The sequence below is a fragment of the Phoca vitulina genome, unplaced genomic scaffold, assembly GCF_004348235.1.
Source record: "Phoca vitulina isolate PV1807 unplaced genomic scaffold, GSC_HSeal_1.0 scaffold5, whole genome shotgun sequence".
Lineage (NCBI taxonomy): Eukaryota > Metazoa > Chordata > Mammalia > Carnivora > Phocidae > Phoca > Phoca vitulina.
The window spans coordinates 64628304-64650464 of NW_022589708.1; the positions used below are offsets into that span (position 1 = coordinate 64628304).

Consider the following 22161-nt stretch of genomic DNA (forward strand, 5'->3'; position numbering starts at 1 on the left):
CTATTCTATACTGATGTGTAAGAAGAGTTAAATAAAAGTAGTATGTGCATTTGGATAGCTAACTATTAAGCAGAATCATGGATGTTTGAGATTACTTACATATTTGAGAGCCCGAAGTAATAGCAATTAAAAATTGTTTTTAAATAGATTTTTTTTAAGGGCAGGGATATTGGTTTGGTGTGGTTTTTATCCACCTATTTCCTCAATCCACAGAAGAATGCCTGACACATAGTGAATGTTCTAGAAGTGTTTATGGAATAAAGAAATTTAAATAATATGAAAAGAGCTAATTCTTCTTTAATAGCTTCCAGGTGGTTCACTCATTTTTAACACTCTGCAGCAGCAACAACAGCAGCTCTCTCAGTTTACACCGCAGCAGCCTCAGCAACCTACAACTTCTAGTCCGCAACAGCCAGGGGAGCAGGTATGTGCCTTCCAGCCTTCCATTTGCTTTGTATTACAGAATTGTAACTTTTTTTTTTTTTCCCCAAGCATATTTGGCATGGTTTTAGTTCAAACAGACAATTCCTGTTCTGCTTTTAATATCAGTAGTAGTGATAGTTATTGGGTGCCTATTTCAAATTCTTTTTCTCTTTCTATAGCCCATGCATTTTTTGCCCAGTCATCATCCTTCTGTTTGCAGTGTTTTGTCTCTGTTGGAACAGAGATGTCCCTATTATCATGAAGCTTAGGGCAAAGGGAAGATAGACACAAATAAATATTTGTATATTGTTAAACATAATGAAATTGAATAAGAAATGCAGTAAATTAAAGGAGAAGGAGGGCACCTGGGTGGCTCAGTCGGTTAAGCGTCTGCCTTTGGCTCAGGTGATGATCTCCGGGTCCTGGGATCGAGCCCCGTGTCGGGCTCCCTGCTCAGTGGGGAGTCTGTTTCTCCCTCTCCCACTCCCACTCTCCCTGCTTGTGTTCTCTGTCTCTGTCAAATAAATTAAATAAATAAAGGAGAAGGAACTACAAGTTTTTCTGAACCTTTGCTACACTTTGGAATTATCTGGGAACTAACAACACTGATTCTTGGGTCTCACTCCCCAGAGTTTCTCAGTTCACAAAGATTCCCCAGTTAAGTCTTGTTTAGGTAAAGCTCATCCTCTAGTAGATTCTCAGGAAGGGCACATGCAAAACAGTTTTTCTTTATTCTTTAACACATGAAGGATTACTTGGCTGGATATAAAATTGTTTTGCAGTTTTTTTTTTTAATTGTAAAATACACGTAATACATAATTTGCCATCTTTGGTAAAATACATGTAATATATAATTTGCCATTTTCATCATTTTAAGTGTGCATGTTAAGTATATTTATATTGTTAGACAACGAGTCTCCACAGCATTTTCATCTTGCAAAACTGAAACTCTACCCATTAAACAGTAATTCCCTATTTCCCTCTCTCACTAGCCCTGACAACCATCATTCTTTCTGTTTCTCTGCATTTGACTACTCTAGGCAGTGCTTGTCTTTTTGTGACTGATTTACTTCACTTAGCATAATGTCCCCAAAGTTTTTCCATGTTCTAGTGTGTGTCAGAATTTCCTTACTTTTTAAGGCTGAATAATATTCCATTGTATGTATATACTACATTTTGTTTATTCATTCATGTCGATGGACATTTGGATTGCTTCCATCTTTTGGCTGTGGTGAATAATGCTGCTATGAACATGGGTGTACAAACAGCTCTTCAGGTCCCTGCTTTTCAGTTCTTTTGGATAATACCCAGGAGTGGGATTTTTAATTTTTTGAAGGATCTGCATACTGTTTTCCATATGGGTATACCATTTTACATTCTCCCCAGCAGGGCACAAGGGTTTCTGTTTCTCCATATTCCTGACAAGTTTTGACACTTGTTATTTTCTGGAGCTTACCATCCTCATGAATGTAAGGTGATAGCTCATTGTGATTTGCGTTTCCCTAATTAATGCTTTTGAACATCTTTTCATAAATTTGCTGGTTGTTTATATATCTTCTTTGGAGAAATGTCTACTCAGGTCCTTTTGCCCGTTTTTTTAAATCAATATCCAGGGAAATCCTCTCAAGATAAGGGTCTTGTAACTTTTGAAATGTTTGACTTATGTTATTTACTAAAATGTTATTTCAAACACTGTTTTAGGTGGTAGCAAAGGATGTGTTTTTCCGAGTGAAAGTTTTTAGTTTTGATGAAGTCTGGGTTATCACTTTCTTTCTTTTATGTATCATGCCTTATGTGTTGTCTAGGAATGCCTCACCTAGCCCTGTGGCCCAGAGATTTTCTCCTTGTTGTCTTCTAACAATTTTGTAGCTTTTCATTTACATCTGTGATCCATTTCCAATTAATTTTTGTATAAGGTGTTAAGGCTTAGGTCAAGGTTTATTGGCAGGGGGCGAAAGGGATCGTTGTTAAGTTGCTACAGCACTAGTTGTTGAAAAAGCCAACCTTAATCAGTTGAGTTACTTTTGCACCTTTGTCAAGATGTATTTCCATGGCTCTCCATGTTCTCTATTCTCTTCCACCTATCTGTGTATCTATCCCTGTGTTGGTACCACACTGTCTTGATTAGTGTAGACTATATAGTAAGTCTTAAAATCAGGCAGTGTGATTCCTCTCATTTTATTTTTCAAAACTGTTTAGCTGTTCTAGATCTTTTTCTTTTCCATCTAAATTTTAGAATCATCTTGTCTATAGATATAGAGGAAAAAAAGAACCTGTTAGGATTTTTAGAGGAATTGAGTTGAACCTGTAGGTCAGTTTGAAAGTGACTTTACCATCTTTACTATGTGAAATTTCCAGTCCATGAACACTTTGTTACTTTTTTTTTTTTTAAGGTTTTATTTATTTGAGAGAGAGCAGGAGGGGGGGGGAGGGTCAGAGGGAGAAGCAGGCTCCCCACCGAGCAGGGAGCCTGATGTGGGACCCGATCCTGGGACTCCAGGATCATGACATGAGCCGAAGGCAGTCACTTAACCAACTAGCCACCCAGGTGCCCACTTTGTTACTCTTTTTACAAGACCTAATCTAATGTTGGTATTTTTCCTCATACCAGGGGGAAAAAAAATTTCACCAACTCAAAATTGTTTTTCTTTTTGTACAGTCATGTATTTTTTTTTTATTCAGGGTTCTGAACAAGGTTCAACCAGTCAAGAACAGGCCTTATCTGCTCAGCACGCTGCTGTTATTAACCTTGCTGGAGTAGGAAGTTTTATGCAATCACAGGCAGCTGGTTGGTATCTTTATACCTTCATATGTTGAATTTACTAAAAATAACTGATCACATAGGGATCTCAATATTTTAATTATTTCTTTTCCTTCTCTTAGGAGCAGTAACTGAGGAAAAAATATGGTTCTGTTTAATGCATGAACTATTAAGTTGGTTGATGGCCCTGAGATTTTTGTTAATTTGACAGTTGATTAAAAATGTTTTCACCTACATTTATTAATAGCAGTTGGGTTTTCCTCACATTACAGTTGGTAAAATTTTATACAGTTATCCAACTTACTAGGAAGCTACCAAAGCTGTTAAATCTTAGTTCTCCTGGTTATTGAGACTGCATTTTTCTTGATTGCATGTCTTTGGTCTCATTGTAGTAGCTTGCAATTGCATGGAAATCAAGACTTAATGGTCAGCATAACTTTTATAAGCCACTTTTATCATTTGTCAAAAAAATGAGATTATACTAAATGACTGCTCATCACTTCCAGCAGTAAATGGTGAACCAAAGATTTACCATTAATGAAGATACCTTGTCACTTAAAGACAGTAATTATAACTTTACATTTAATTAAAGTCACTAAGCCACATGTATAAGTAAGCTATGATAGAGTTTGAGGATTGAGTGAACAAACAGTGAAAACATTTTGAATTATCACTGGGCTTACTGTCGTAGCTCTACAACTCCCAGTGTCTGAATTTAGAATAAGCAGGGTCTTACATAATGCCGTACTTTGAGCTTATGAATTTGCAAATGGAAATTTGTGATCATAAACCTTTACACTCAAGTTAAAAATCTCCTAAAGTGGCTGTTGTACATTTTAGTGGAAAGAATTCTCGGCTGAAAAATCATGAGAATGTTTCTAGCTCTAGACCTGTCAATAATTACTTTTGAGTGAATCACTCAGACCATCTTGGCCTGGAATTTTTTCATCTGTACATTGAGAGGGTTAAACTGATTACTCTGGCCCCCCTCAGCTTGAAAAGAAATAGAATATTGAAGTCTCAGTTCACCACCATTGTTGGCTAGTAGTGTAGTCTGAAACTCATTGCAGCATCTTTCGTTTAAAGCATTTGTCCATCAGTTTTGTCATAATGGGAGTTTGGACTTCTCCCCCTCCCTTTCCTACTTCATTGATTAGATTTTAAAACAACATACTGTATTTTACATTTTTGCAAGAAAGCCTTCTCAACAAAACAGCACTAGTATCAAATTTCATTGTGATGGAAGAAAAGGGATATAGTGCTTTGGCACCCGGGCACTCCCTTCCCTTTCATATCCAGGAGGTTCTGTAATCAGTGGTACCCTCAACTAACAGGAGACTATACTAAATTTATTCTGAAATGTCTGTGATTTGATACTTAAGATTAATCATACTGATAACTTTTCTATTATTTCATTTTCTGTGTTGTCCTTTTCTAACCCTGGTAGCCTTCAAACTTTTTGACTGGCCTGCTTTCCCCTTCTCCTCTCTGTAGTGTTGTCTCAGCTTGGCTCTGCCGAGAACAGACCTGAGCAAAGCCTTCCTCAGCAGAGATTCCAGCTCTCCTCTGCCTTTCAACAGCAGCAGCAACAGATACAAGTAATCCAGCAACTTCACTCTGATTACATTTTTAAAGATACTCTGCTCCAAAAGTACTTCAGCATACCTTACTCTAGTTTTATTTTACTGTCTTTTAAGACTATACAATAGTAGGTAAATAATTTAGCAAATTTTACTTAAAAGTCTGACATTTTAGCCAGTCAACTTGGAGCACTGAACATATCTTGTACATTTAAGCCATACTCTTCCTAATTTAAAATCTTTCATGAAGTGCTGGTGGCACATTAACATACATTTTGTAGTTTCCAGTATTTTTTGAAACAGAGACAGTTGTAAGTGCCAATGGTTAACTTTTTGATAATGTACTGCAGAGAAAGGCAAGTATACCAGTGTTCCTATTAGTAAATGTCCTATCTGTTTTAGAAAAATGTTATTCCATGATTGTAGGAAGTCTGCATATTATAGTTGACTATCTTTGGTATGCAGGGTGGTTTTATATTGCTATAAACTATCATACAACAAAATAGTAACTGAAGTTGCTGAGTTACTACAGTATAGACTGGCAGGGCAGAGTAACAAATATTTTTGAAGTTTCCAAGAACGCATTTTTAAAGCCCTCAGCAGCAGGCTTCTGTGCCACTGGTGCTGTTTGACTGTGCATTGTCTCAGTGTGATATAGTCCCTTTTTGTTATCTTGGTGCTTTCTCCCTTTCAGTTTTGTTGTTTTCATCTCTCAGGAAAAGCACCTTTCCATACTTGCCTACATTTAACATAACTTGACTTTTTTTTCCCCTCCCTTTTGCAGCAGTTGCGATTCTTGCAGCATCAAATGGCTATGGCAGCAGCAGCAGCACAAACAGCTCAGCTACATCGTCATCGGCATACAGGCAGCCAGTCAAAAAGTAAAATGAAGAGAGGCACGCCAACCACTCCAAAATTCTGAGTCTTGCTTTTCTTTTTTTTTTCTCTTTTTTAAAACCGTAAGAGCATTGAATCAAAGGATTCTGAGTTTCTACTTCATTTTTTGGTTTTGTTTTTTTAAATGTGTCAGTATTTTACATTGCTAGATGTACAAACTTTATACAAAAGCACAACCCTATGATTTTTAATTAAAAACAGGGAAATGGTTTAACGAACCATTAGGGTTGGTTTGCCTAAGTCATTGCTTTTTAAAAATGGTTTCACTGTACATACTACATATGGAAGTGACCTAAGAAATACTAGAAACATCTTTCTGAAGAATGTAGTTTGATATTTATTTAGTATAAAAGGTTTGTGCACAGTGTAACAAATACAGTTTTTACAAATCCGTTTTGAAAATGTGGTGGTTTATTTGGGTTTCATACTCTTAATTACTTCGTCCATCAGTTTTTTTACTTCTTTGTGTCTGGTAACTGCTCGACTCATACAGTCCTGAAGTTTAGCTCCAGTCAGCCCACTTCCACCTGAAAAATTATTGTGACAACACTTTAAATGTCTATTATTTTACTTGTTAAAAAAAAAAATCAACATCAAGTTATAATACAAAAAATTCAATAATGTAAGCCAGTGAGACTGTTTCAAGATTTGCAGATTCTGTTTTAACAGGCCCTGCAAGTGACTCTGATGCATACCATAAGTTTAAGAACCACTGGCAGACAATATAAAAAAGTGAGGAATTTGAGATAACAAAGAAACTGCAGTAAACCGTAAAACCTCTCACATTCCATTTGGCCCTCTCTAATACAAAGAAGCTCACACTAAGTTTTTATTTTACATGTTTAGGGTTAAAATGGAAGGAACATGCCTGGTTTGTGAAGACAACATAGCTTGCCTTCCTCATCCATTACTACTGTTAAGGTTCCAGTTGCCAGATGTTCCTCCTCTCCAGTAGGGTCAACTATGAGCAGAGTGCTATTTAAAATACAAGAAAAATATAAATCATCAATCCATGGAACAGTACTGATGTCAGATTTAAGCCCTAGGACAGAACTGGTGGGAAACCAGAAAAGTTAATAGCAACCTAACATTCTACTACTTGTAAGAATCTTTACCTTTCAAATTTATGAATATATTAAAGAAGGTAGCCTAAGGTAAATCTTCTGTGAAATAATTAACATTACACAGGAATAAGAAAACCAAGAAACAGAACACAAAATTCATCATCCAAATCAGGATGGTTTTGAAAGTATGAGGCTTAGCTAATAATTCTGCAGGGACAACAGTTATAAACCTAGGTGTCCAGGGCAAACTAGGATGTACGGTCACTGTGGGCATTTCCTGAAAAGTTAGAAAGCTGAGTAACAATCCATTACTTTAATTACATAATTTTTTTATACATCTGATTAACTTACTCATCAAATACAGCAAAGGAAGTTGCAACTGGATGAGTTCTAATATTCAAATAACTTTTCTTCTTTAAATTAACTTCTGCTAAACCAGTTTCTTCATTTATAGTAACTTCTGGCAGCTGTACTAGAAAAAGGCAAATATGTGAAGTAAGTCACTGTAACAAATACAGGTTTCTATGCTTTATTAATTCACTTTTCCCTCTTTAAATTGTTTAAAAGTATTTTTTTTTTAAATTAGGATAATTGGGGCGCCTGGGTGGCTCAGTCGGTTAAGCGGCTGCCTTCAGCTCAGGTTGTGATCCCAGGGTCCTGGGATCGAGTCCCACGTCCGGCTCCCTGCTCAGCGGAGAGCCTGCTTCTCCCTCTCCCTCTGCCTGCCACTCTGCCTACTTGTGCTCTCTGTCAAATAAATAAATAAAATATTTTTTTAAAAATAAATATAAAAATTAGGATAATTAAGGTAAATTTAGTGGAAATAAACATTTTTTTAATTTAGAAACTCATGAATGATCACTTAATATTAACAGAAACCTTTAAAAAGTTTGACAAAGTTTAACAAAACTGAATATTCTGACAGAAGGAATGGTGCCTTTTATTAAGGTTGCTTACCATTTTTTAAAGCTGCTAACAAGGCAAATGTACAAGCATCCAAGATGTTCCCATCATAGTCGAGGCAAATGATATCACAGTACAGAACCCAAGAAAGCTAAAACAGAATTTACACGAAGTGTAAATTAAAGGCCTTCTGGTGGGTAGAGCATGGTATTTGTTTCAACTCACAAACCACAGAATCCTTGGTTAGACAAGCATGATGATCTTCAAGGCTCAAAAACTTAAAAAAAACTCTACAAAGTATATAACCAACAAAGTAGACAGGTTTGGTTTAAAAAAAAAAAAAAAGCTGGCTTTTAACTACCAAGCTGACAAGTGACATCTAGATTTCCATTGAGAGCTACAGATATAGAAGGAATTTGCATTCCTGCTAAGTTAGCAGATGAAAGAAATGCTTTTGGAAGTCCTGAATGAAGTCCAAAACATACTTTCCCACAGAAACCTTAATATATGAAATAGCTAGGCTTTACAATACTAATAAATCTGTATATAATCGAATAAGAAAAGCCTCTAGGTCCTAGTCAACTTAGTTCTAAATTTTAGACTTAAAATGTATAGTGTGGATTTATCCTAAACACATCAGCTGATCAGATACTAATCTATATGGAATAAACAACTGAATTATTTGTTGGAAACAGGAAAAAAGTTACCTCAGCTTAAAAAGTAGCTCCCAATTAGGTAATAAAATAAATTACTCAAAACTTTTTTTTATGAAATACATGGTTTATTTAGATAGTTACAGAGTAAGCTAGATTTTCTAAAAAATAAATTCCATCTTAAGACACTCATATTTAAGGCCACTGGTTTATTATTTTAACTTCCCTGTTCTCTTCCCCTAAAAAACAATTCAGAATTAATAAAACCTCATAGTTTCTTTATTCATCTTACCTTTCCTGTAGAAATGCATAAGTCCTCTTTCTGAATTATCTGTGAACTTGATTTAATAATAAAGCACAATAAATTAAATGTCAAAAACTATCTGAAAATGAATGATAGATGTTATCAGGATGATCTTACTTTTCAATGACATCTGCAATGAACTGGCTAGCCACTTGGGCCTCTTCTCCAGGAGGTCCAGACCGAAATCTCGATGAACACAGAGGTGGTAGATCCACATTAGGAACTGAAAGAAACACTCTGCAGCTATGAACTAAACTTCACATCTGGTTTATGGAAGTTTTATTCTCAATCCACTGCAAAGGTGACTGTAGCCATAGATAGGATTTGCCAAGTGGAAAGCACTGTAATACACCCATTATTTCTTTTCTGGTCTTTGTAATACTCTCAGGCTTAGATAAAATCTATTTCCAACTTTTTTTTTTTTTCACACAAATACCAAAAATATAAAAAGCATCTATTAAGGAAGGCTTCAATCCCCAAATCCTTCAGAAAAAAATAAGATTTCTTCCAATATACCTCAATCTGTAACAGCAGATAGCCTTTGTACTCATACCCAACTGATTTTTTAAAATTTAAAAAAAAATTTTTTTTAAATGTTGGTACCTACCATACAGAAATTTTTTTAAAATGTTGGTACCTACCATAAGATGGTCCAGGGCAAGAAGAAAATTGCATAGTGGTATAAATGAATATTTATGGAAACAAATGTCTGTGATTACAACCCTTTCCTAAGAGATTCTGTTTTCTTGGTTGATGATATCTGAATGCATAAACAACTGATCAAAGCTGAAAATGTTACAAAATTCTCTTTATCTTGCTTATTAGGCTATCTTCTAACTAAACTTTTCAGGAATCTGCTTCATTCCAATATATTTCTGAATCTTTACATTTTCTTCAACTCAGCTACTAGGACGGGACTACAATATTATCATTAAATGTGTTATTAAAGTACTTGTATTAAAATTTAAAAAACCATTCAACTTACCAACATATCCTTTATCAGGGGCATCTGTGGGTGGTGCTGCAAATTCCTAAAGAAGCAAACAAATGTTTCAAAGAAGCTATTCGATAATTGTGAAGACAGCTTAGCAATCAGTTATAGAAACCTGCAGCAAAGACCATCTTAGCCATGTACTGTGCTTATTAGGGTAGGGAGTCCTACTGGGCTATAAGGACACTGGCACAAATCCTCATATTAGGTCTGCAAGGTTAAAAAGGCAGCATAGCTTAGTTGCCTACATTCTAGTGCTACTAACCAAAATTATATGGGGCTCTTTTAAAAAATACAGCAGTTGGTTTTCTTCCTCTCATTTAGTAGCAAAGAATCTGAATTTAAACCCAAGGTGATCCTTACACAGCCAGACTTAGGAAGTGATAAAGTGGTAAGAGCAAAAGCCTGGGACTCACTGACCTGGTTTGAATGTCAGACCCACACTTTTTGGCTGAAGGACTTTAGTCAAATCATAGAACCTCTTACCATTCAACTTTCTCATCTGCAAAATGAGAACTTAATATGACCTACTTTTAAGGGATTCTTAATGAGGGTCAAATGAGATACTGTTAATGTCCTCAGCATAAAAGGTGGCACAATTAAGTGCTCAGATCATATTGTGAGATATCACCCCAGCTTTATCACCCTGAGGAAGAATCTCAACTTAGGTTACTTTAAGTAATTCACAGTGCAACACAGTGAAAAAAGCACAAGCTTTGGAGTCAAAGTTATATCTAAGTTCTAGTTATGTTCCTGGACAAGTTACTGAACCTCATGTAAAACAAGACAGAAATTATACTTCAACTGATTGTTCTCATGATTAAACTGGTAATTCTGTAATAAAGCATCTAATTTAAGGTACCTGGAACATAAAAGGTACTCAGTAAACAGTGGCTCTTATTCCCTCAAGCTTTTCTCGGGAGCAGTCTTAATTTTCTACATTATTTGCACAGATTAAATGCTATCACTGGATAAAAGGATGTCACCAAAAATCTCCTCAAAAGCAACCAAATTCTTAAAAAATTAAAGGTAGTGAGGATTTTTAAAATGGTTTCATTTCAGCCCATTTGATGCATGTTCATAAATTAAGAGTCACTGGACTTGGGTCATATTAGGAAATGAAGGATACTAAAAAACTGACACCTGACTGCCTAATCAACAGAAATATAGGTGTAAATTACAATCTAATAAGAACATGAAGCTAATTTGGTAATTCGAATCTCAGTAACATCTTAAACCTACCGCCTTAATTCCACAAATTACTGTAGTATTTCCCAGCTTCACTAAAGCGGAACCATCTGCAGTACTAATTGAACCTGAAAAGATAATAAAATGAAAAAGTCCACGGAAAGTTTTCATTTTCTACATAAAATTTTATGTTGCTATATATCTCAGTTGCTTATGAAAATTTATTCCTAGCTCAAGTCTTTTTTAACTGATGTAACTATTTTAAAATTAGTGTTTTAGGAATTATTCACCTATTCTTGAATTTGAATCATTTGCATTCGGTCACAGAACTGTCCTACAGAAAAAAATCTCTTGACACAAAATCACTGGATTCCCTTAGGTATGGTAGAATTTTGCTCAAATATTGTTTAAATGGCTCAGGCTAAAACTCAAGAATGTCATACAGGTTAAACTGGAAAATTTTGTGTTTGCAACAGAAAGTTTAGTAAGTTTAAGATATAAGAAAACCATGTCTTGGAGGTTTTGAAGGAAGAAAGGGAGGAAAACACTTTACAGTTACTTTAACATTTAAAAAGAACATGACAATTGAAACAATAGTGAGTTTAAAAAACATCGCAAATAAAATACATGAAAAAACAAGAGAAAGTCTGAAGCAACTTCAGCATTCTATTTTAGAACTCAAAACATCCTTACCTATGTTGACAGTTGTGGTTCTGAATTCACCAAGTTCTCTTCCATCAGGACGGCAGTTCTCTTTCTAAATAAATTTACATGAAAGTAAATTACATCTACATTTATATTTTACACACACCAGGGAAAACACATTAAACCTCGTTAATTCATATAATTTGAAAAGCACATGATACTGTTATCAAAAGGTACAACCTGTACATAACCACCTTTACTCACCAAAAATCTCCTGTAATACTCCAGAGGTTCCACAGTTCTGAAACATGTTAAAAATATATCCGAGGTAAGTTAATGAATCTTAACATAAATCCAAAAACTGGCAAAGATCTTAGGAGTGTGATGATGCAGCATAAATCTCCCCAACTTGAAACTAAGTTTCTTCCATGAATTCTGAAAGTTTATGTTGCCACATATAACTACTAAAAAGAGGTACCCTTGCAGCAATAATCACACTCAACTGCTGTCCTTAACTCTACCTTAAACAATTACAGGTTGGAGCCCAAAGCCTTTGGGCATCTTTAAAAGAATTAATCCAGTTGCTAAAATAATAATGTCACTTTCGCTCTGAAGCAGGGATTCCTAAGATGAAAAAATTACATCTTTATTTTCACTATCCTGTAACTGAAATTTAGCATATTCTTCAATTATGATTGTAGGCAATAAACCTTTATAAAATATTAGTACCTGCAACTTTAACAACCACAGAGATTAAATGTTTCCGTTTTTACTTAATAGTTGTCGAAGCTTACGTGAAGACTCGTACTCGTTACTTTGGAATTCCAGGAGTTTGAACAGTTACAGACTCCCCACTAGAGTTTAACGATGTTGTTCAAAGAGCACGTATACGTCACTGTATCAAGAACTCGGAGTTTATACAAAAAGAAAGATAACTGCGTCAATACAATTGTTTTCCTTTGAAATCTTATGTATTTTATCCATTTAAAAACTTGACTCTGAGAACAAAAATCTACAGGCTTCACCAGAGTGGCACAAAAAAGGCTTAAGTAAAACCTTCCGAAGAAGGCACAACCCTTTTAGAAATAAATCACGGAGGAGAGGAAGCACAAGGTGGCCTGGGGTTCTGATACAACACTTTTTAAAAAGATTACAACGGTGTCCCCTGGGGCCGCACGTCCACTACACCAGGCCACGGGCGCTTGCCGCGGGTACTGGACTCTGTACACAGTCCCTTCCACCTCCCCTCTCACTGCGGAGAAAAAGCCCCCTTTCCTTTCACTACGACCACCTCCAGGTCCTTCCGCCCGTCGCCTGCTTCCATGAGGGAAAGAAATGGGAATCTGGCAGGGTGGCCTCCAGGTGAGAAATATCCCAGCGAAGGGTTAAAGAAAGCCTCCAACCACCAGAGTACAAACACGAGCCCGCCCGCCGCCAACACTCACTTGAACCCGGCCGCCATCTTCCCGCCCGCGCGCGTGCGCCTCCGGGCCGCGCGCCTACGCCGCCTCCAAACTTTCGACAGGGACGCCCGCGCCCTCTTCCCGCTGCTTCAGACGCAGAGGGCTGGGCGCGGGGAGGCTGGTTCCCGGCCCACCTTTGCTCCGACGGTCTCTAGCCCCGCACGCCTCTAGGCTTCTTTGCCTTGGATGCGTTTTGACGAATCTGCTATTGGGAAAGAGAGTGTGTCTCTTGAGAAACAGTCTGGTAGTTCAGGAGTTTAAGAGAAAACCGACCTTATTGCCAAGAATTGAGTATTGAGTGTGGAGCATTATTCCAAAGTTTCCGCGTCCTTTTCCGGCCTCCATCTTAGGCTGGGCCCTGGGCTTGCCTCCTCCCAAGTAAAGGACTCCCTGCTCAGTCACTGGAGAATTACGTAAACTTTCTGTGTGCTCATTATCCGCACCAGGTTACACTTTGCAGGTGCCCGGAGCGGGCTCCAAAGGAGCCGCTTGTGTTGTAGGCTGTGTTGTGGCTCAAGGCCTCCCCACCTTCCTCCTAGGTAGGGTTGCCAGACAGAATACAGGACATCCAATCAAATTTGAATGTCAGATAAACAAAGTAATTTTTTTTTCCTATGAGTATACGCCAAATAGTACATGTTATTAGTTGTTACCAGGGGCTGGGGGCAGCGAAGAATGTTTTAGAAATAGATAATGGTGATGGATGCAGAAAAATGTGAATATAATTAGTACCACTGTGCACTGTACATTTAAAATGGTTAAAATGGTAAATTTTATGTTGTATCACAGTTTTTAAAAACTCGTGTAATATACCAAAACCTTTTAAATGGGTGGGTTGTATGGTGTGTGAATTCTATTTTAACAAGGCTGTCAAAAAACTGTCTACTGCTTACCTGAAGTTCAAATTAAGTGGACATTCTGTATTTTTAACTTGCTGATTCTGTCAACCCTACAGTGGAACGCAACGCCTTGCCGCGAGGGGGCGGTGTGGGCGGCGGGCGCCCGGCCGGCGCTGCCCCTCTGCCGGCGGGAGGCGGGGCTGAGCGGCCGCGCTTCCGCGTGTGTGTAGGTGCTGGCTAGGGCGGGCGGCGACCTGGGCATGGAGGATGAGTTGGCTCCTGCTGCAGCTGGCGGTGCTCGGCGTGGCGCTGGCGGCCGCAGCCCTGATACTGGTGAGGAGAGGGATGGGGGACCGACGCGGGCCTGGGCTCCCTGCGGTCTTGGAGATTCGGCCGCCACGCATCCTCCCCTCTGCACAGCCCACTCTTCGACGTATCCCTTTGCACCACCCTTCTCCCAAGCCTTGACCCCAGGATTTCGTCTCCTAGAATTTCACACCCCCTTTCTTCCCTTTGTTTTTATTTCGGGGCTTTACCTCCCTCTGTGCCCAGACCCTTGTACTTTTGTTCACTGTGGGACGTGCTCACCCAGTCTCCACTCGTCCCAATGTCCCCGGACCTCTGTCCACCCGCCCTGTCAGTCCCGGCTTCCTGTCAGTCTCCAAGACTTCCTCCCGGATCTGCAGCCTATGCAGCTCCACCCGGGAAGGTCTTGAGCCCCCAGGATGTGTGTGCTCCCCAGACTCATCCTTTTCCTGATGTGGTTAAGCAGATAGAAGGTGGTGACAGAGCATTGACGAGAACCATCTGTTACAGATCGGAATAAATCAGTGGATCCAGAAGATCAGTAGCGACACAGTAAGACCAAGACACACAGGCCTAGTGTTACCATATGTCGGAGTCGTTACGTCCCAAAATTAAACATCCTATATTCGCTGCCTCTAAAGGAGGCAGTACAATAGAATTCAAACTCGGATTTTCTTTGCCATTACTCTGGAAATAGAAACATTGTAAACACTTGCTGATCCATTAGTAATAGACAGTTTGCCAAGTGAGCTTTCTCCCATATAATTTGGAAATAGCCTGCCATCCAGTTCGTACATGGAGAGGTTTCAGCTTCCTCGACACCCAGATGGGCCACCTAGATAGCACTGCTAGGAAGGCCATTCTTCCATCTTGCCAGGTTTGCAAACTCACAGTGTAGAAGCAATTTAATAGAGAAAAACCAGTGTGTCCTGACTTCTTCAGTGATTTGTATCTGGGTGAGAAAGGGTTTTTTCAGGTTTTTGAGCAAGTCAGGTTGTTGGTGGGGCAGAATTTTGACAGAATCCTAGATTGAATCTGCTTGTTAAATCTCTGTTGCAGAGTTAAATGGATGCATTATGAGGGTATACTGCAAGTATTTGATCCCACTAGCTTGAAGTGATTATAAGAGCTACCATTTATAGAGGACTTATAATATGCTGGGTGTTGTATTCAGTGTTTAACAGGGGTTATCTTGTGTATCTTTAAAACAATGCTGACATAAATGTTATCATCATTAGCTTCATTTGATGAGGAGACTGAGATTGGAGAGTATGTACATATGAAAATTATATTATGTATATTAAGTATATTATGTATAAAAATGTCACACAGCTAGTGGACCTTCATTTGTTTAAAATGCCAGAGCAGGAAATCATTATTAAAAAAAAAAAAAAAACCTAGTTTCATATATATCCACTTTCCATACATACTCTTCCTCACCCCACTTCCTTTCTGAATTATTTTGAAGCAAATCCAAGATCTAACACTTTATCTGTAAACCCTCAGCATTTATCTTTAAAGACACCCCTTTTTATATGTAACCATAATAAAGTTATAATGGATTCTTAAAAAATTTTAACCATTATTCAATGATTTCAAACATCCCGTCAGTTCAGATGCCTCATGTATGTTTTAGTGTAGTCATTTGTTCGATTCAGCATTCACACACACTTAGCACTGTGTTGATGTCTCAAGTATCTTAATCTGTAACAATTTGTCCTTTTTTTTGTTTTCTTTTTTTCCCTTGTCTTTAATAAGTGGTCATTTGTCCTGTAGAATTTCTCACACTGGATTTTATTGATTGCATCCCCTTGGTAACTTTTAACATCTTACTCTGTCCCCTGAATTTCCTATAAACTGGTAGTAACATTTAGAGACTTAATCAAATGCATGTTTGAATTTTTTAATCAAAAAAAGTATGTGACTGATGCTGAATACTTCCTCTTATATCATATCAGAACGCTTGTAATATCTGATTTTCTCTGGTGTTAAGATGGATCCAGGGATTCAGGAATTTTGTTAGCCTGACTCACCAATTGTATAGTTTGTCAACCTAAATCCATATTTCTCTGGGGGTTGCAAAATGCACATTCTAATTGTATCATTCCTTTTTCATGTATTACCTAGAATTCTGTAATGAAAAAAATTTCATTCTCAGCTATTCAGTTACTCTGAAATATCTTTCATATATAAAAGGTAAGTTTTATAAAAGGCAAGTTTTCAAAATAATGAGATGATTCTCTGGCATCTTACAAAGAGCACTGATTCCTTTCAGTAGGAAACTGAATTTAGAAATCACAATATCTGGACACTGGGGTGCAGAATAGGAACTCTTAACCACTAGTCAGGATACTGCCTCCATGCTCCTACTAATCAAAGCAAATTCAATTTCAGTATGTACCCAATGGAATATTATAAATGGTCACCACATTAAAAATGAGTAGCATTCCAAAAATTTGTGAATTGACTATTTTAAAAGCAGAAAGTGTACCACTAGGAACAATGTTACAAAGAATGGTTATTTCCAAAGCTAGTTCCCAAATAAATATGGAAGGGGGCTATCTAATGTTAGTAGTGAATTGTCCCAGAGCCTACAAGTTTGATACTTTACTTCAAAAAATAATGTATTCTGAATTCAAATCTGGGATAAGTGTCAAGAATATTCTTAAGCATTACTGGTCCCTACTATGGGGATAGAGGGGTCTTCCCTTCATACCCTGGGTCAGTCTGGTCCTAGATGGGAGGTCCGCCCTCACTCCATACATTCCACCTGCACTGTGAACTTATTCTCTGTCACATAGAGGCTCCAAGTAGGAATGGGACCTCACAGTGTGTTTGCCAGGGATTGGGGGTTCAGGGCATCTTAGAGTGGATTGTACTTCTGTAGTGACTATTCCCTATTAGATCTAGGATGACAGAGGCCTGAGGATGAGAGGTGGGAAGAGACAGGGAGCCTCCTAAGGCATTAGTTCCTTACCAATGGAAGAAAGGACAATAATGAGTTCCTAAGTAAGGGATTTGAATTTTGGTGTCACCTCCAGATAGTTAATGGACTTTTAGTTAATGGACTAAAAACTGAGAGTAAATATTCCACCAAAAAAAAAAAAAAAAAACCCACAGAAATGATGTATTCTTATGTAACAAATCTAAAAAAAAAAGTGAACATTGCATAATTTCTTGTTAACATCCTGCTTTTAGATTTCCTTTGTTGCATTTATAACTGCTACGAAAATGCCACACCTCCATCAACATGAAGAAGAGAGGTTCTTCTTAAATGCCAGAGGACAGAAGGAAATATTGCCCAGCATCTGGGACTCACCTACCAAACGGCTCTCTGTTGTCGTGCCTTCATACAATGAAGAAAAACGGTGTAAGCCCGATTTCATTTTTTGGGTAAGGGGTCACTGGGAAGAAAAGGAAATTTAAAGTATAGACTTTACTGTCTTTGCCAGAACGTTAATAGATGTGGGCTATGGTGAGTGCATAGTTCATAAGAGGGGAAACAAATACTAGCTGTAAAGGATAGGGTCAGCATCATGAAGTCATAGGCCTGAAGTGTTCTAGAGAAGCAATAAGCCAGATGTGAACAGAAAACAGACCTTCCAGATGGGAGAGGCCACTGAAGGAGAAGTCCCAGAGGGACCTGTTAGACCATTCAGACTTTTTCCATATGTAAACTGCATGCTTGGGGCCTTGGCAAATTGTTTTCAAAAGCAATTTTTCATACATTTTTTTTTCTTTAAGTGCCTGTAATGATGGATGAAGCTCTGGGCTATCTAGAGGAGAGACAGGTATCGTGCTTTCTCTTTCAATATGATGTCTCTAATTAAAACTAGACTAGATCACCAACTTGTAGATTGCAGGCTAGATCCTCGCTGAGAGGCAGTGCCAGCCAAGCTGGCTCATCAAGGTCACCGGGCCTCCCATGCTCAGCTTGCTGCCTGCTGTCAGGTGTTAGCAAGCAAGCCCAGCACGTGGCTCCCTGCCTCCAGAAGCAGGTGGGTGAACCCAGAACAAACAGAAAGCTGAAATTTCTTATGGACCCTCCTGCCCACTTTTTATCTTCTTGCCTGGTGATGTATTTAAAATTGAATATGTCTGCAGACTTTGTGTGGTCACACGATGCTCTTTTTACTTTGGTGACTTTTTATTTTATTTTTTTTAAAGATTTCGTTTATTTATTTGAGAGAGAGAGAGAGCATGAGAGGAGAGAGGGTCAGAAGGAGAAGCAGACTCCCCACTGAGCAGGGAGCCAGATGTGGGACTCGATCCAGGGACTCCGGGATCATGACCTGAGCTGAAGGCAGTCGCTTAACCAACTGAGCCACCCAGGCGCCCATTTGTGACTTTTTAAAAAGATGTTTATTTGAAAAATACTTAAAACGAGAGTGAAATGATTCTTGTTTTTCTTTATTATTCAGAGGAGTCCCCCTCATTTATTTTCTCTTTCCCCGCATGAGGAGAAGAAAAGTAATATGTGTCCTTGTTTTGTATCTAATCAGCTGCTCTTGGAATCTTCTTGGAGAGTTTAAGGAAACAAATGAGCTTTGCAGCTGGTTCTTTTTTTTTTTTTTTTAGAAAATTCCTTGTTTTGATTTACTTTGGTTTTAGGTTTTACATGTAAAAGGAAGATAGAAGATTCATTAAAAGAGAGGGGGCCACATTCAAAACTTGAGTTTAAAGAAAAGAGGGAGAAAGGGGCACCAGGCTGGCTCAGTCAGTGGAGCATGTGACTCTTAATCTTGGATTTCTGAGTTCAAGCCCCATGTTGGATGTAGAGATTACTTAAAAATAAAATCTTTAAAAAAGAAAAAGTAAAAGAGGGAGGGAATGGAGCCTTTATTACATATGAGGCTTCTATCTCTTCTATGACGTGTGTTAACCACATGGATGAGAAAACAGGCCAGAAGATCATAAGGCTAAGAAATAGTGTAGCCAGGTTAGAATTACATGTTCTAACCTCCAGCCTCACGGACTTTTTTCTCATACACGTTTGTAGCGTCTCTCAGAAGTGCTTAGCACCGCAAGCACCTGGCTGCTCCCACCGATTTGGTGGGGGGTTCGGGGGGAGGTGACGACACACTCACGGATGTTCAGTTGGTGCTTGCCTTCTGCTCCTGTCCAGCATCTTTCCTCCTTTTGGTTCTTGGCCTTTTTATTTTATGTGGTTTGTACACTTATTCATATTCATGTTTATACGTATCACACTAAAACAATTGTTATTTAAACTCCTTGCAATTTTATCAGAATTCTTGATGACATTTATGCCAAATTGTGGTATTTCATTTTTGTTTCTTGCAGAAGCAAGATCCTACATTCACCTATGAGGTGATAGTGGTTGATGATGGCAGCAAAGACCAGACTTCAAAGGTAAGTCAACTTGCTTTTAGGATTGCCAGTAGGTAGAAAAAATAGAGTACTTTAGCAGATGTAAAGTCTTATTTCCACTCCTCAGAGAATGCCAGAGCTGTGCCAGCACACTCTATTGTTACAGCGTGGGTAGTCAGAAAGGCAGAGGGATTTCACCTATGGAAAGCTGGAAAATATACCTGCTGTTCCACCACTCCATAAGACCAGGGAAGCTCTGAAGATCACCAAGTCGGGAGAAAACATGTACAATTCACCATGGCCACTGGGAGCCTTCTTTGCCTACCAATATATGATTCCTTTTTCCTAAGCACAATTTTTTTTCTTTATGCTCTACCTTGCCTTACAATTTCTAAAGCAGTCATGCAAATAGAAAGATGCCTTCATATCTGGCACTGGGTATCAGATATGTCCTTTGTCATACCTCCATCTAGATTTACCCATGGGATGTAACAAGTGTCTTAAGAGTATGGTCCCCTCACAGTCCTGCATTCTTAGACCTATAGCTACTGAGCTGCTAGAAAAAATAAAAGCTGGTCTGCCAGGAGTGAGAATAACTTCACACTCCCTATGGAAATGAGGGTCAAGGAGAGAGTATTGGGGCGCCTGGCTGGCTCAGTCAGTAGAGCATGCGACCCTTGATCTTGGAATTGTGAGTTCAAGGCCCATGTTGGTCATGGAGCCCTACTTAAAAGGGGGGTGGGGGGCGCCTGGATGGCTCAGTTGGTTAAGCATCTAACTCCTGATCTCAGCTCAGGTCTTGCTCTCAGGGACGTGAGTTCAAGCCCCGCATTGGGCTCTACACTGGGCATGGAGCCTATATAAAAAATAAAATAAAAAATAAAAAAGAGAGAAAGAGGATGCTGTTGATAAAGAGAGATAAGATAGAAAAGCTGTGTGGAAAAGCAAAGGGTGTGGACCATACTACAGTGGATTGATGACTAATCGAGTGATGAAAAGACATACACAGCAAATACAGATCACCGTTTCATGGCTTTGATTATAAATCAAAAAGTAATGGCAAGAGCACCTGGGTGGCTCTGCGGGTTAAGCGTTCAACTCTTGGTTTCAGCTCAGATCATGATCTCAGGGTTGTGAGATCAAGCCCCACATCGGGATATACACTCAGTGGGGAGTTTGCGTCCCCTCTCCCCCACTCACACACACTCTCTCTCTCAAAATAAATAATCTTTAAAAAAAAAAAAAAAAAGTAATGGCAGTTGAGTGAAAAGATTTTGGAGAACATGGTCCAGGATACGAACAACTACTCTGGGTAGTAAGATCAGTTGCTGACAAGTAAACAAGTCGTTAAGCAGTACGAGGGGGATGGCAATCACAAGTGTGTACCAGTCGATGAGTGCATCGATTTTATTTTCTCTAGCAGCTCATTAGCATAAATAAAGGAGTCAGAATAAGAAAGAGCCGCTGCCTGTTCTGGTGGTACCTCTGCAGGGAAGCAAATTGTGACTTCAACCTGGTAGGTCATTACTGGTTCTTGGCACCAGGAATTCAACAACTCTGGGCCACTAAAATGTACAGTGAGTATAATCTAGTCACAAGAAGAAAGTAACTGGAATAGCAGTATTTAAGCCAAACTCAGAAACGCAGCTTATGTCACTGTCTTGGAATCCAAGTTAATATTATTCTGACTTTTATATAATTTGACAGGTAGCTTTTAAATATTGCCAGAACTACGGAAGTGACAAGGTACGAGTGATAACGCTGGTGAAGAATCGTGGGAAAGGCGGAGCTATTAGGATGGTAATACATAGTTTCAACATTTGTATCTAAAATATAAACATTTTTTTAATGACTTATTTTGCAGACTATAGTACATTTGCATTTTATAGCTAGCTAGTTGAATACCACCGTTTCAAGATAGTGGTAAATTAGTTTTAGTAAGAACTTAATACAATTTTGTATATATAATGTGATCAAATCTTAAAAATCATGCCATATCTATAACATATTGGGTAATTCAGGAGACTGTGCTTATCTTAATCAAAGTTTAAAATGTTACCATTCTAAGTATTGGCAGTCCAGGCCTTGTTGAACACAGTGTCATCAGAAACCCTGCCTCCTAAGTTTGCACTCCCTCTTCCTCATGCTCACAAGGTGACTCCTGGAGCACTAGCCATTACACCCACATTCCAGACAGGAAGGAGAAGGGCAAAGGCAGAAGATATATGCTGGCTGGTTTGCCCCCTTTAGGGAGCTTTCCCAGAAGCTGCACCCAGTGACTTACTTAATGCTCATTAGCCAGAACAGTGTCACAAGGAAAGCTGAGAAATGTTTCTTCTAACATGTTCATTTCTGACCTAATCAGAGATCCATTAGTAAAAAAGAAGGAAAGAATAGATATTGAGTAGGTAACTAGCAATTTCGGGCACGTGTCAAGCAGACTTGACAAAGGAGATGTCACCAAAGCCAAGCCTCCCACAGTGATGAACGCTGGCTTCCACTTGGTTATTCCACTTGATTGGTTATTTTGAGTAAATTAACCACTTCAGCATAATTATCACATTTAATCCTCCTCATGTTGTCTCATGAGTTAGGTCCTAGTATTTCAATTAGGTAGATGAGGGAAGTGACGCATAGGTAGGTAAAGTAACTTGCTCAAGGTCACATAGTTACTAATAGATAGAATGAAGATTTATTAGCTTAGTACCCTGAAATCCACACTCTTAACCTAACCTCTCTGATAGTGTGTGGGAAAAGTTGAGAGAAGAGCATGCCAGTCAGCAAAGTAAGAAAAGACAGAAGTCAGAACTCTTAGA

At 38.6% G+C, this 22161-nt stretch overlaps 3 protein-coding genes across 13 annotated transcripts in view; 2 read left to right on the plus strand and 1 right to left on the minus strand.

Annotated features, from left to right (window-relative positions):
* SUPT20H (SPT20 homolog, SAGA complex component) overlaps positions 1–6058 on the plus strand; it is a 37526-nt gene extending 31468 nt beyond the window's left edge. For 7 of the 11 annotated variants that reach the window (XM_032403134.1, XM_032403136.1, XM_032403132.1 and 4 more), the window contains 4 exons: positions 305–424; positions 3106–3211; positions 4679–4782; positions 5549–6058. In XM_032403134.1, the coding sequence (XP_032259025.1) occupies positions 305–424; positions 3106–3211; positions 4679–4782; positions 5549–5686 (468 nt within the window). In that variant the 3' untranslated portion in view covers positions 5687–6058. The remainder of the gene's footprint in view (positions 1–304; positions 425–3105; positions 3212–4678; positions 4783–5548) is intronic. The other 4 variants (XM_032403139.1, XM_032403141.1, XM_032403137.1 and 1 more) reach the window with 3 other exon arrangements.
* On the minus strand, positions 6051–13485 carry EXOSC8 (exosome component 8). Its single transcript, XM_032403143.1, has 11 exons — positions 12855–13485; positions 11674–11710; positions 11458–11521; positions 10819–10892; positions 9571–9616; positions 8703–8808; positions 8574–8619; positions 7683–7779; positions 7077–7197; positions 6530–6636; positions 6051–6188 (listed from the first exon to the last, which is right to left on the minus strand). The coding sequence occupies exons 1-11, from the start codon at positions 12869–12871 to the stop codon at positions 6073–6075; spliced, it is 831 nt and encodes a 276-aa protein (XP_032259034.1). The 5' UTR covers positions 12872–13485; the 3' UTR covers positions 6051–6072.
* Positions 13486–13914: 429 nt separating this feature from the next.
* The window catches only part of ALG5 (ALG5 dolichyl-phosphate beta-glucosyltransferase), a 37276-nt gene continuing 29029 nt past the window's right edge, over positions 13915–22161 (plus strand). The window contains exons 1-5 of the mRNA XM_032403144.1: positions 13915–14044; positions 17216–17387; positions 17762–17808; positions 19319–19387; positions 21053–21145. Of these exons, the coding sequence (XP_032259035.1) occupies positions 13979–14044; positions 17216–17387; positions 17762–17808; positions 19319–19387; positions 21053–21145 (447 nt within the window). The 5' untranslated portion in view covers positions 13915–13978. The remainder of the gene's footprint in view (positions 14045–17215; positions 17388–17761; positions 17809–19318; positions 19388–21052; positions 21146–22161) is intronic.